At 31.4% G+C, this 13082-nt stretch overlaps 1 protein-coding gene across 1 annotated transcript; it reads left to right on the top strand.

Annotated features, from left to right (window-relative positions):
• The first annotated feature begins 11221 nt into the window (after positions 1-11221).
• On the top strand, positions 11222-12612 carry LOC131647124 (uncharacterized protein At2g34160-like). Its single transcript, XM_058917036.1, has 5 exons — positions 11222-11438; positions 11638-11686; positions 12049-12111; positions 12206-12273; positions 12374-12612. The coding sequence occupies exons 1-5, from the start codon at positions 11292-11294 to the stop codon at positions 12434-12436; spliced, it is 390 nt and encodes a 129-aa protein (XP_058773019.1). The 5' UTR covers positions 11222-11291; the 3' UTR covers positions 12437-12612.
• Positions 12613-13082: the final 470 nt, after the last annotated feature.

Below are 13082 nucleotides of genomic sequence, written 5' to 3' on the forward strand. Positions count from 1 at the left end.
GGTAAATCGAACAAATATGAGAGCAAAACCACGAGTCGTCCAGACCAAATAAATAGCTCCACTATAATCAAATAACGATACAAGAGAGTCTTAAATTGATTCTCAAACTATTACTAGCAACCGTAAATCACAAAGCAAATTATCTTACAAATAAGAATCAAAAGGCAGAGAAAATTATCCAAATACGCAGTTTTATAGCGAAGTAGATATCTTTCACCTCAAACCTTGTTTTGAAATTCTAAAAGGTCAAAAGTTAGCTACAGGTGCTGTGAACCAACCCTCCAAATTTAAGCTCAATCTAACAGTATACAAATCGGGGATCGTCGATTTTGTGTGACTGATTTCAGAAAAAACGAGAATATGTTTCTCTCATCTATTCTCTCTTTTGAATCCTTATTTCTCTCTATCTTTCTCGAACCTAAATTGACACTCTCCACTTAAATAAGTAAGACAAATGAGCTATTCATATTTGGATATTTCTCCACATAGGAAGGGAGTCTAAACTCAATAATAACTCCGCTTATATATGACACGAAGAAGACCCTCCGTCAACTCACTCAAATGATCATAATGAAAAACTTCAAAATGAAGATCTTTTGTGAAAAGCTTTCCGTCATTGTCTTTTATATTACTCTTTGTTTCTTAGCCAAATTGCAGCTTAATTTGTTTCATAATGTCACATAAGCAGTTTTGAAGCTAAACCTTCTAAAAAAAGGAAAAGTCAGATGTTCATACAAACAATGTCTCATTTAAGAAAAAATCACAAGGAAAATAGTATTTTATCTCGTTCTTTTGACAAAAGCATACTATTAAGGGGACAACTTCTCTACCCATCACAAAAAGTTGGGTAGTGTACCTTCCACCAATCATATTGCATCATTTAGATTTATCTTATTTAATTAATTATTAAATAGTATATTTTTTAGTTGTTTCCAAGATATTTTACATTGAAGCTAACTTTACCCAACTTTATGAGTTGGGTAGATAAGAATTCACCTACTATTAATGTTACCGTCAAAGACTTAGAATCACCTCCCACGTGACTAGACTTCACAGTCTCATTCTCATTCATCTCATTCAATTAAAAGTGAATACAAAAAGTATTTTCAATTAAGATAATTTATGAATATTTTAAATCATTTTTATATTAAACAAAATGAGTATGACTAACACGGTATTTCTCCTTCTTGTTCTTATTATAAGAGAAAATTTACATTTTCAATTTATTCAACGATGATATATCTAATCCATATATATTTTTGATCATTTCATAAATTTAAAAAATAAATTTTCTCTCATTAATAATAAGAACTAGAAGAAATAAAAAGCAAGGGACTACATTGTTATGATGATAGTCATAGGGATTGAAAAAAAAAAAAGAGAAAGTCAAAGCTTCATGTTGATTGATTTGGTACTCTATTTCATAAGAATCCCCCTGTCTCCTCTCATGCAGTGCAACAACTAATAAAGCGAAAGTGCAAAATATATAGTATATTCTTTGCAACACATCACAAGCAAAGGTAGTTAACAAAAGTTTTAACTTCAAATCAAATATATTAAAAATAGATAAATTATATTGTAATACTAACTTTGTTCACATCAACGCGGTTCTTCTTTTTCAGTCATACTTTCACACTAACAACTCTGTTTTCAAACAAATTTGATGAAAAGATGTAAAGGGTTATAGAAAGAAAATCACTGTTAACTAGCAATTGTTGTAGCAATGTGAAAAATCAACCATAAACTTGATAGTACCGACACCTCTGAAAAAATATGCATATGTGTTCGTGTTAGTATTTGAGACCGATACCTACACAAGACCAATATTTGTGCGGTGCTCAAAACTATTATCCGTTTTGACGTATAAACTGCTAACTTACAAAAATAGATTAATTGAATTTTTAGTAGTAATAATCTTTTGCAAATGTGAAGAAATTAAGGAAAGGAATACTGCACAAAAACTATTAAAAATAATCAACAGAAAAGAACTCTTACATGCTAGTTGGAGGTGAGCATTGAACTTTGTTGCAGGAAAATAATGGATTCAATTGTCAATAGGAAGAAGAAAACAGCGACTTACAAAAAAAACTCAAGAGTTGGGAGGAATGAAGCCTGGTCCGGGATCATTCTATTGCACCATTTGATGGCCTTTAATTGCTTAAGAAGAATGGTCTAGAACCAGACAACAATCCCCTAAACTAGTTAGTATATGTGAACAGACCAGAATCCTCCAAAATATTTAGTATATATATGTGTTTGTGTTGTTATGATGCAGAGAAAAGTGGGAGAGAAATTATGATAGAGGTAATGAAGAGAGGACTATTTGATTTTGATTTGGCCATGCAACAATATGTTTTTCATGGGCCCTTTATTCTCCTTATATAGGGAACGTGTACCCTAAAACATGGCGTGGTTTTCCACTAGCAATGCCTTATGCTCCCCATTTTACTATAACCTCTTTTTTGTTTTCTTGAGTAAGGGAGGAGGGAATAAACTAGAGTTTATCTTTTTCATCACAAATGAAAAAAAATTACTTATAGAGTTTTTAGTTCATTAATTCATAGTTAATTTTATTAAATATTATAAGTTTAATATTACTCAAAGTCAAAGTAATAGGAAAAGTTTAAAATAAATGTCGCGTTCGCGTAAAAATTTCTGCAATTTTAATCGATACAAATGTTATGATGCTGATTGTGGTCGTTATAGTAAAAATTAACCATAATTTATTCTTTATCACAAAAATAACAAATAATAATCAATATCGATATTGACATTTTTTGATATTGGTTTATCACGTCCGTTTTCGTGATAACTTTAAAATCATATTAGCTATTTTGACAACGTTAATGTATAGTAGTGTCTTGGTTCTACCTATCCTTAATATGCATTGTTAATTTATCATTTCAACTCCAAGGGAACACAAATTAATTATGTTAATGAAAAGGAAAACAATTGATAGTGTAAATAGGGCCCATATATATGCCTCATTCATAGCAAATGGTTTCAAATAAAGGTATATAGGTGCATTAGTGATGCAAAAGTGACACCTTTTTTCTAGCATAAATTAAAAAGACTTGCAAAGTTTCTTTTAAGTCTACCTTCCTCTTTAATGACCAATCTTACCTAACACGACACAATTACAAACTTTAATGTGACATTGCTTATTCCCATTTTGTTATAGTAAAGAACATTTTATTTATAAGATTAGTGTTGTCAAAGGGACTTAATTGTAAAATGATTAAAAGTTTTAGACACATGTCTTTTGGTTGTCACTTCATAAAAAAGTAAACAAAGAGAAGGGGAAACTTCTTAGATAAATGATACTCGCAATGAGTGTGGTTCTAAGTGTATAAAGAAAGAAACAATGGGGTTATAAAATAGAAATTTTCTAAAATTAAAATTGACTAGAAAAGTTAAAAGATATTCATGTGCTTCTCGTTCAAGTCTAGCTTAGAAAAAAGAGAACTATATGTAACGAACATGTGATTATTCTGGTGGTTAGAATAACTTTAAAGAGGGGTGTAGTTAGAACATGTAGTAATTAGATACTGGTAGCTTTGCAAGAATCTCGTTTGGGTGGTGTAGTTGTTCACACTTCACAGAACTATTAAAAGTTTGGCCTTCAAGAATTATGTGATTTTAAAAATTGTTCCAAGAAAATATGCTTGCTCAAAAATTAAAGTTAAATAGTTTAAAGACAGAGATTGTAATAGTAGAATTTTTTACAAGATTATGAAAAAGAGAAGAAGACATAACCATATTGGTCCTATTTCTTCTTCGAGTTCTTTACTTGAATCGGTTTTGGATGTTAAGGAGGAGGTTTGGGATAACTTTTCAAATAAGTTTGTGGAACCGGAGCGCGTGAGAATGAAGTTGGAAGGGACTTCTTTCAAAAGTATTAGTATGGAGGAGAGGTTGGTTCTTAACAATCCTTTTTTAGAGGAGGAGATTAAGATGCTATTTGGGGTTGTGGGAGTTTTAAGAGCTCGGGTCTGGATGGTTACACCTTCTTGTTCATTAAAAATCGTTGGTCTTTTCTTAAAGAGGATTTCATCAGTTTCTTTAATTACTTTCATTCCGGAGAGGTGTTATCTAAGGCGGTGATTTCTTCTTTCTTGACTTTGGTTCCGAAATCTCTAAATTCGGTGTCGTTGGACGATTATAGACCTATTTGTTTAGTTGGTTGTATGTACAAAGTGATTGCTAAGCTCTTGGCAGGGAGATTAAAAAGGGTGTTGAATTCCATTATTTCTCCGTGTCAAAGTGCTTTTGTGTTAGGAAGACAATTACTTGATGGTGTTTTGGTGGCTAATGAAGTGGTAGATTATGCCAAAAAGGAGGGGAGTAATTGTCTTCTATTTAAAGTGGATTTTGAAAAGGCGTATTACAAAGTGAATTGAATTTTTTTTAAGATTCATGTTGGAGAAAATGGGGTTTGGTATGGTTTGGAGAAGATGGATAAACCTCTTGATTTTTCAAAGCAAAATGTCTGTGATAATTAATGGTAGTCCAACTAAGTAGTTTGTTGTGGAGAAAGGGTTGAGGCAAGACGATCCACTGTCACCTTTTCTTTTTGTTTTGGTAGTAGACGGTTTAACGACGTTAGTGAGGAAGTCCATTGAGATCGGGGAGTATTGTGGCTTCGCCGTTAATGGGAGGTGTTTTGTTGATATTCTTCAATTTACGGATGATACATTATTGGTTGAGGGAGGTTCTTGGAAGCATGTGTGGGCTATCAAGTCGGTGTTGAAAGCCTTTAAGTTAGTATCGGGGCTTGGTATTAATTATCACAAGAGCAAATTGGTTGGTATTAACACTAGTAGCAATTTTTTGGAAGCCGCGTCGGTCGTTCTAACTTGCAAGGTGGAATTTTGTAAATTTTCTTTTCTTGGGATTCCGATTGGAGCCAATCCGAGGAAACATTCGACATGGGTCCCTCTTTTGAACAAAATGAAGAAGCATTTATCGGGTTGGAACAATCGGTTTCTTAATCTTGGTGGGAGGATTACTCTCTTAAGTCGATCATTTGCTCTCTCACTATATTCACTATGTCTTTCTATAAGATGTCAGTGAAGGTGACTAAAAGAGTTTACTAGTATCCAAGGCTCCGCCAATTGCAGTGACAGATCTAAAATTAAATAATAAAATAATCAAAGGCTCCGCCAATTGTGGCTGATCTGAAATTAAATAATAAAATATTCAAAAGCTCCGCTAATTGCAATGGCATATCTGAAATTAAATAATCAAATATTCAAAAGCTCCGCCAAATGCAGATGCGGATCTGATCTTAAATAATAAAATATTCAAAAGCTCTGCCAAATGCAGAGGCGGATCTAATTTTAAATAATAAAATCAACCAAAACGCTATGTCAATTGTAGTGACATACATGTATTTAAATATTAAAATTAATAACAAAACATTAATATATATTAAAATAAATATATTACATAATCGAAATATTTATAAATATATTATTAAATTTAAATTATTTATTATTATAATATTTTTAAATACTAATAGTAATTATAATATTTTTTTAATATATATTAATGTTTTATTATTATTTTTAATATTTAATTATAATATTTAAATTTAATGTTTATTATAATTAAAACAAAAAAAATGACATTACACCGCTCTGTCCATTCATTGGGTGGATAATCCATAAAAAAATAAAGGCTCCGCCCAGGACGGAGGTACTATAGTCAATTTTTTTTGAAAGGATGGTATATTTGAAAATAGTAGTGAAGTGAATGGTATATTTGGATTTTCTTTCTAAAAAGGTGGTATAGTGGTAATGTTTTAATTTCTCAATTTACTTGGTGTAACGATATTATCAAGATATGTGTTTCATCTTGTAAGAATTCTATGGTGGCTTTTTGTAAGTTTGGGATGAGTAAAAGTTTTAATACTCTGTTTTGGGAATTATTTGGTTGGAGGAGTCTAGCTTGAGAGAGGAGTTTCCGGATCTTTACTCAATGTCTTGTTTGCAAAAAGTGTCGGTGGTCGGTACGGGGATTGGTGTGATGGCGTGTGGTGTTGGGGCGATTTTGGTATCAAAGATGTTTTGTTGTCTTCAAATATTCGGTTGAGTAGTGCTTATCGAGTTTTATGGATTGATACTTATTTTATAACGGGAATTGTTTGGCTTGCAACTTCGTGGTCTATTTGGTTATTACGAAATGAGATTTGCTTTCTGAATGATGGTTGGAATGTTGATAATACGATTTGTAGTATAAAAATTATGGTTTGGAAGTTGTCATTATTAGGAGAAATTACTAATTCTAATTATAGTTTTTACGAGTTTAGCAAGGATCCGTTATTTTTTTTTGTGTAAGCAAGATGGAATATATAGGAGAACTGAGGGTTCTCAAACCTGTTTACACGAAAGGCGGAAGAAAACCAAAATCCGCCGAAAAGAAATTACAAACCAAATATAGCTATGAGAGGAAAAATAAAGGGTCTTTAGTAAACTCATAGAAACTATATATTGGGTGCGTAATTTCTCCGAAAAACGACCACTTCCATAACAAATACTTGATATTCCAAACCGTATTATCAACAACCCAACCTTCATTGCGGAAGCAAAAACCGTTTCTAGACAACAAAAAAAATCCACAAAATAGCTAACCATATCACCCCACATTTACCTTCCATAACTTTCTTTTTTTTACAAAAGAGGAACCAATCCATAAAGCTTTGTAAACAATCTTCTTCCATCCCACTAATCGGTTTTCCAACCCAAACCGCTATCTCTCTCCAAACCACACCCGCCTCTTTACACTTGAAAAAAGAATGGTCGCAACTTTCCGGAATAGAACCACAAAAAGCACACAAAGAATTCTCTATCGACAAAGAAACACCCCTACCCATCAATAAATCCTTGGTTGGTAACCTATTAATTAAAAGCCTCCAACCAAAAGCCTTAATATTAAACGACACATGCACCTTCCAAATTAAATCCTTCACAACATCGAATCTATTCGGAGGGTCAAACGGATAGTTAAAACCGGCCAAAAACTCGTAACAAGAAGCAACGAAAAACAAACCTCCTCCCAAACCGCTCCACTCAACCTTATCTCTCCCCTCCAAAAGGACATTTCGGCCCAACAACAAAAGATGAAGCATGCCATGCTCGGCCACCACCGAAGGATCGGTATCATCACCCAAAACCACACCGAAATTCCCCCACTTCCACACTCCATCAACCCAACCTCCCATACTAGCCACCGATACCCTTTTCAAACAAGAAAACGAAAACAACTTGGGAAAAAGCTTCTTTAAACAATAATTATCCGCCCAACAAGATTCCCAAAACGGAGTAATATAACCATTTCCAACCACAAACCTACATTTCGACTCTATCGGGTCTTTCGCCGAACAATTGCCAATCGAAATCAAATCTTTCCACCACACCGAAAAAGAAGAAGAAGAAGTGGAAGAAGAAAAAAGAGAAGAAGACATACCTCCACAAAATGAATTCATCACCAAATCACCATACCGGGCTTTTAGAACATTGTACCAAGGTGCTTCTTCCCCTTCTAAGATCCTCCACCGCCATTTATTTAGAAGTGCAAGGTTGAAAGTACCAACATCCCTAAAACCAAGCCCGCCTTTAGAAGTCGGAAGACAAAGATTCTTCCAACTAACCCAATGAATCTTCCTTCTCTCATCCAAACCCCCACACCATAAGAAATTATTTTGAATCCTCTCCACTTCCTTAGCTACCGAAGAAGGCATCTTGTAGAAAGACATTGTGAAAATGGAAAGAGAGCTAAGAATCGATTTAACTAGAGTGATTCTTCCTCCCAAACTTAAGAAACAGTTTTTCCAACTCGACAACCTCCTCCTCATCTTAGAAACAAGATGAGCCCAAGACTCCTTTTTCCGCGGATTACATCCCACCTTAATGCCAAGAAAAAAGAAAGTACTCTCTTCCACCTTGCAAGGATCCGTTATTATTTCTCTCGTAATTTCAATTGGTTGGTAATTTCTTTCTTTTTTGTCGAGTTGTTTTCCCGTTTTGTTTTGTAAACAGGTTGGAGAACTCTTACTTCTCCCATTAATATCATCTTGCTTACACACTCAAAAAAGTTGTTCACAGAACTATTGCAGAAACTATTAAAGGATTTTAATGATTAATAATTTAAATAAAGTTGTTTGTCTCAAATGGAATTTTGTTCGATCAATGATAAGATGTCACACAATATTAAAACAATACGATTTAAAATTAACGAAAAACAAATAAACACATTAATAACACAAATAATTGTTAAATCAGTTCGATGCAACGCCACCTACGTCAGGAAGACATTGATCCAATAAAAAGAAATTTACTAATTCGATAGTCAATAGTACAAGACGATCTCATCTAAATTCTTCCAATTCAATACCTTTTTTCTAATAATACATGTGAATTTGAGACACCCCACTTTTACTCAAATACTCTTCTAAGTATTTCTAAGAAAATAATTATATGAGATGTGATTCAAATTATAGTTATAGACAAAATGTTATATTCTTCTAAAATAAAAAATCCTCAAAAATAGAGTATTACAACGGAAAAAATACAAAGACTCAATAAAATACACGCATAAGACTTCTAAAATATGTCCCTCAAACAAGGAGAATTCTCTTCTTAAAAAATGAAAAAAAATCTAGCCAAAAAATCCAGCAGGGTTAGATAAAAAAAAAAAACCTGAATTCCAAAAACAACAATTTGTATCTTCTTCATTCCAATCAAATTCAAATCATATCTAATTAACATATATGATTAAATATAATCTTCCTCAAATTGATTTGAGTGAAAATTAACATATATGATCCACACTCTTTGTTCTCACTGCTCATTTAAAGGATAAAAATCAGAATGCATTTGGTAATATTTTTAAGCGGAAAAAAAGTTTTTAACTAGAATAAATGATATTCAAAACAATCATCTTTTTATATAATTTAGAGGAAGACCTTCATAAACAACGGAATAATATTCTTTATAAAAAAATATATTTTCATGGTTTATAAAATCTCACTGTCAATGGATCTTAGAAGGTGATCACACTAAGTATTATCACTTTAAAATCATCATTAGAAAAAAAAATTTAACTTTGAGAGGTGATACTGGTAATTGGATTGATGAGCCTTAGAATTTGTAAGCATTGGTTTGTCAATTTTATGTTGATGTATTCGTTGAGGTAAACATGGACCAAGAACAAGTGGTGTCTTGAAATAATAATTTGAATTCAACAAAAATCTATCTTGATAGGTTAATTAAGTGCCAATATTTCTTCTTGTTGCGAGACAAGCCAGAGCAGTAAACATTCACCAAATAAAGTAAAATGCGCTTCCATCTCTAATACCAAAAAAAAAAAAACTCCACCCACAATACTTTTTTTTTTTATATAGGCAATGAAATTCTCATTCACACAGAGTATAAGGGATACTCGCCCGAATTACAAAAAGTATTCGATACCGAACCTCATAAAAAATCCAGAGGATGTTGGTTCCAAAAGAAAAAACAACAAAATACAAAAGATTTCTGGTCCATCATGTTCCACTGCCAAGACATTCTTCCACAATGTAAGTACGCCACTAATGTTTGAGTCTAACAATTAACAAAAATAATAATTCTCACTAAATTATTTATAAGCTCTACTTTGGAATACCACATGTAGATAAATCATATTTGACGTTGCTTTGATTTAGAGAATTGAGACATCTTTTCACTCTTTCATTGATGGAAACATTCATACTTATAATTTATATAGATGAGTTCAATTGAAATATCTTCGTACTCTTTCATTGATCAATACGTTCATACTTATAATTTATATAAATGAGTTTAATTTATATGCTATTCAATTTCATGCAGGAGTAACTACTTCTAACATTTTGTTAAATACTCCATCTATTTTTCAATAATTGTCAGTAATAGAAAAAAACTATTTGTTTTAAAATAAATGTTATTCTCACTTTTTAATATAGAAATAATTGTTATTTTTTCAATTATGTCATTTAATTATTACTCTATACACTACTTCCAACACATTAATAAGGTTAATTTATTAAAAATGCAATATCTTATGACAATATTATTACATTTTTTAATATATGTACAAAAGCCTTAAACGACAATCATTTTCAAACGGAATTATTTACAACGCCAACTATTTCATAACAACCTCTAACAATTTTTAGGTGAAAGAGTAAGCTTTGGGCTTTCATGGACTGAATAATTCAGGCCTACATATATATTTTAAAGGGATTGTTCAATACACCCTATAACTTACTCATATACCCCATCAAAACTCTAAAAATATTACTCCCTTTATTTTTTATTATAAGTCATTTTAGAAAAAAAATATATTTAAATATAAGTCATTTTAAAAAAATATATATTTAAATATAAGTCATTTAACAATTTCAATAATTAATGATATTTTTTCTATTATATCCTTAAATATTTATTATTCTCTCCCCTTTCAATTATGTAAATTTATCTTTCACATGTTATTAATGAAAAACAATTTTATAAAAATCTTTATAATTTCTCATTTTCATATAATAATAATTATCTTTCTTAATATGTGAAAAATCCAAAACGAGTTATAATAAAAAATTGAGGTAATATTAAAATTCCAATTTTAAAATTCCGACGTGTTAAATATAGTTAATAACCTCTTCACTATACTGTGGGTTACACAAAATTCCATTTATCAGTCAACCACACACTTGGTTCATTTATTTTTAAAGTTTAACACAATATGTATAGTCCTAATAAACTCAATTTACACAGTACCAGATATTAAATTAATATAACATCTAACTGGACCGAATTAATACACGGATCCATTTGCATGCTACAATTAAATAAAATAACTTACATAAATACCGACTAAAAACATGTTTAATTATGAAATTATTTTTAAATAAAACAAAAAAAAACTGAAAGAAAAAAAAAAACGAAAAATTATGAATATAGAAACGAAAGTGAACTAATAATACCAAAATAATTACAAAATAAACTTTTAAAAGATAAAATAAAAAATTACTTCAGTACTAAAATGAAATGATTGAGAAGTGACACGAAAATCGAGACTGAATTCAGTTTTGACTAACAGAAAACGGTTACACAGAAAGGACACGCGTCCTTACTTTATTGGAAAGCAGTCACTATATAAGAGTCCCCGTAGGCCGTAGCCTCCATTTCTCGCTATAGAAGCTTTTGAATTTTGAGAGTAATAGCAAACTGCGAAATTTCCCGCGCTCAGAGAAACTCAGAGATCGAAGAAAAATGGAAGCGATTGTACTGCTAACAACAACCGGTGAGATGAAGAACATCAAGGTCAACAATGGCGAGGTGGAGAAAGAGAAGAAGATCTTCCGCATTCAAGTTTCCAAAACCAAGAAACCACTCTTCTTCTACCTCAATCTCGCTAAGGTATGAACTAACTGAGACGCTTGTTATTATTTTTCTCTAATCTTGTTTTTGATCTTGTATTCAATCGTTTTTCTTGATTTCGTTTTTTTCATTGATAATTATTCTCTAATCTGGTTTTTGATTTTGTATTCAATCGTTTTTCTTGATTACGTTATTTTTTCATCGATGATTATTGATCTTGTATTTTTTTCTGATGCAGAAACAATTGAAGACTGACAATGACGTTGAGCTCTGTGCACTTGGAACCGGTAGAATTTTCTTTAATCTTTTACTTTCTTTTAATTTACAGATATAGGTAGATTCTGATTAGGTTCAATAGGAAATTTATCTAACTTAGAACAGTGAAGGTGTTCTTGATTATGTAGAGTGAGAAGTAGAAAATTTAGATTTAAAAATCAATTTATAGATGCATGATCTGAGAAGTACACACTTGATTAATTTATAAAATCAATTTTGATTAGGTTCAATTGAACATTAACTCTCAAAACTGTAGGTATTGTGCATTTTTCATCTTTTATGTGATCTGAATTTCTTGAATTTAGAACAATAATATTTCAGTATGTGATGTTAGAGATAATCACATTTATTTTGTTTTTGAATTAAATCTCAGCTATTCCAACTATAATAATCATGTCTGAGATTTTGAAGCGCAATGGATGGGCAATTCAGAAAAGTAAGATCATTTCTTTAATCATCTCTGAGATTTCAATAGATCCACTCATAATTTTAAGCTTCTTTAATTACTGGAACTGGTTTTCATGATACAGGTATAGTGACATCCACTATTGAGGCTAAGGAAGACAAAGAAGGTCGAGTAGGGGCTCCAAAGGCTAAGGTTCTTCTTCTTCTTCCATTTTTCTTTGATCTGGTTTATCACTTAATCGTTCAATCTTGTAAATTGTAATAACATGTGATTATTTGATACTTTTGTGCAGCTTGATATTTTGTTGGGAAAGGCTAAGAGTGTTGACCAAAGTACTGATGGTTCAGCAGAGTAGTAGAACTAATAGGAGAAGATGAAACTCTACTGCTTGTAGAGTATGTTGTAATAAATGAATTTGCGGTTCAGATATATGTTTGATGTTTTTTCAGCTTTTGGTTCAAGACTATTGCAATTTCAGTCTTGTAAAGATTGTATTTCTGTATAAATGTACTACATTCTCATGGTTCATCATTTTACTGTAAAAAGCTTTTGGAGTTAATAAATGTCCTGCAATTTGTTTAATCTGAGCGCCATAGTATAGTAGTTATTTGATACACGAATGTTAGCTTGTGGTTGTGGATGCAACTTACAATCTATAATTTCTCTTACAGATTGTAAATTATTGTTTTGTAAAACTGTTTTATAATGTTTTTGGAATTCAATTTTGATATTTTCTAATTCTAATTTTGGATTTGAAAACACACAGAAAGCCAATAGTTTTATTAATGGCACACGTGTATGTTCAACAAGAGAAGTTGACAGCGTATGTTACGTAAATCATATAATAGTGCAAACCTTGAAGTTAAAGGAAATAGAACAGAAATTGGAAGATGAAAATACTCGATACTTTATTCAACATACTGCAGTGGCTTTTATAAAGCCTTACAATTTGAATGTAACTAGAATAGAGAAAAATAAGGAAAGTAAATTATAACAGACTT

Source organism: Vicia villosa, linkage group LG2 (assembly GCF_029867415.1).
Source record: "Vicia villosa cultivar HV-30 ecotype Madison, WI linkage group LG2, Vvil1.0, whole genome shotgun sequence".
Taxonomy (NCBI): domain Eukaryota; kingdom Viridiplantae; phylum Streptophyta; class Magnoliopsida; order Fabales; family Fabaceae; genus Vicia; species Vicia villosa.

Bases quoted from the DNA above. Each gene is read 5' to 3' on its own strand.
- LOC131647124 (XM_058917036.1), top strand. From the start codon at position 11,292: ATGGAAGCGATTGTACTGCTAACAACAACCGGTGAGATGAAGAACATC. The intron at 11,439-11,637 runs GTATGAACTAAC...TTTCTGATGCAG, and splicing joins TCTACCTCAATCTCGCTAAG to AAACAATTGAAGACTGACAA. The intron at 12,274-12,373 runs GTTCTTCTTCTT...ACTTTTGTGCAG, and splicing joins TAGGGGCTCCAAAGGCTAAG to CTTGATATTTTGTTGGGAAA.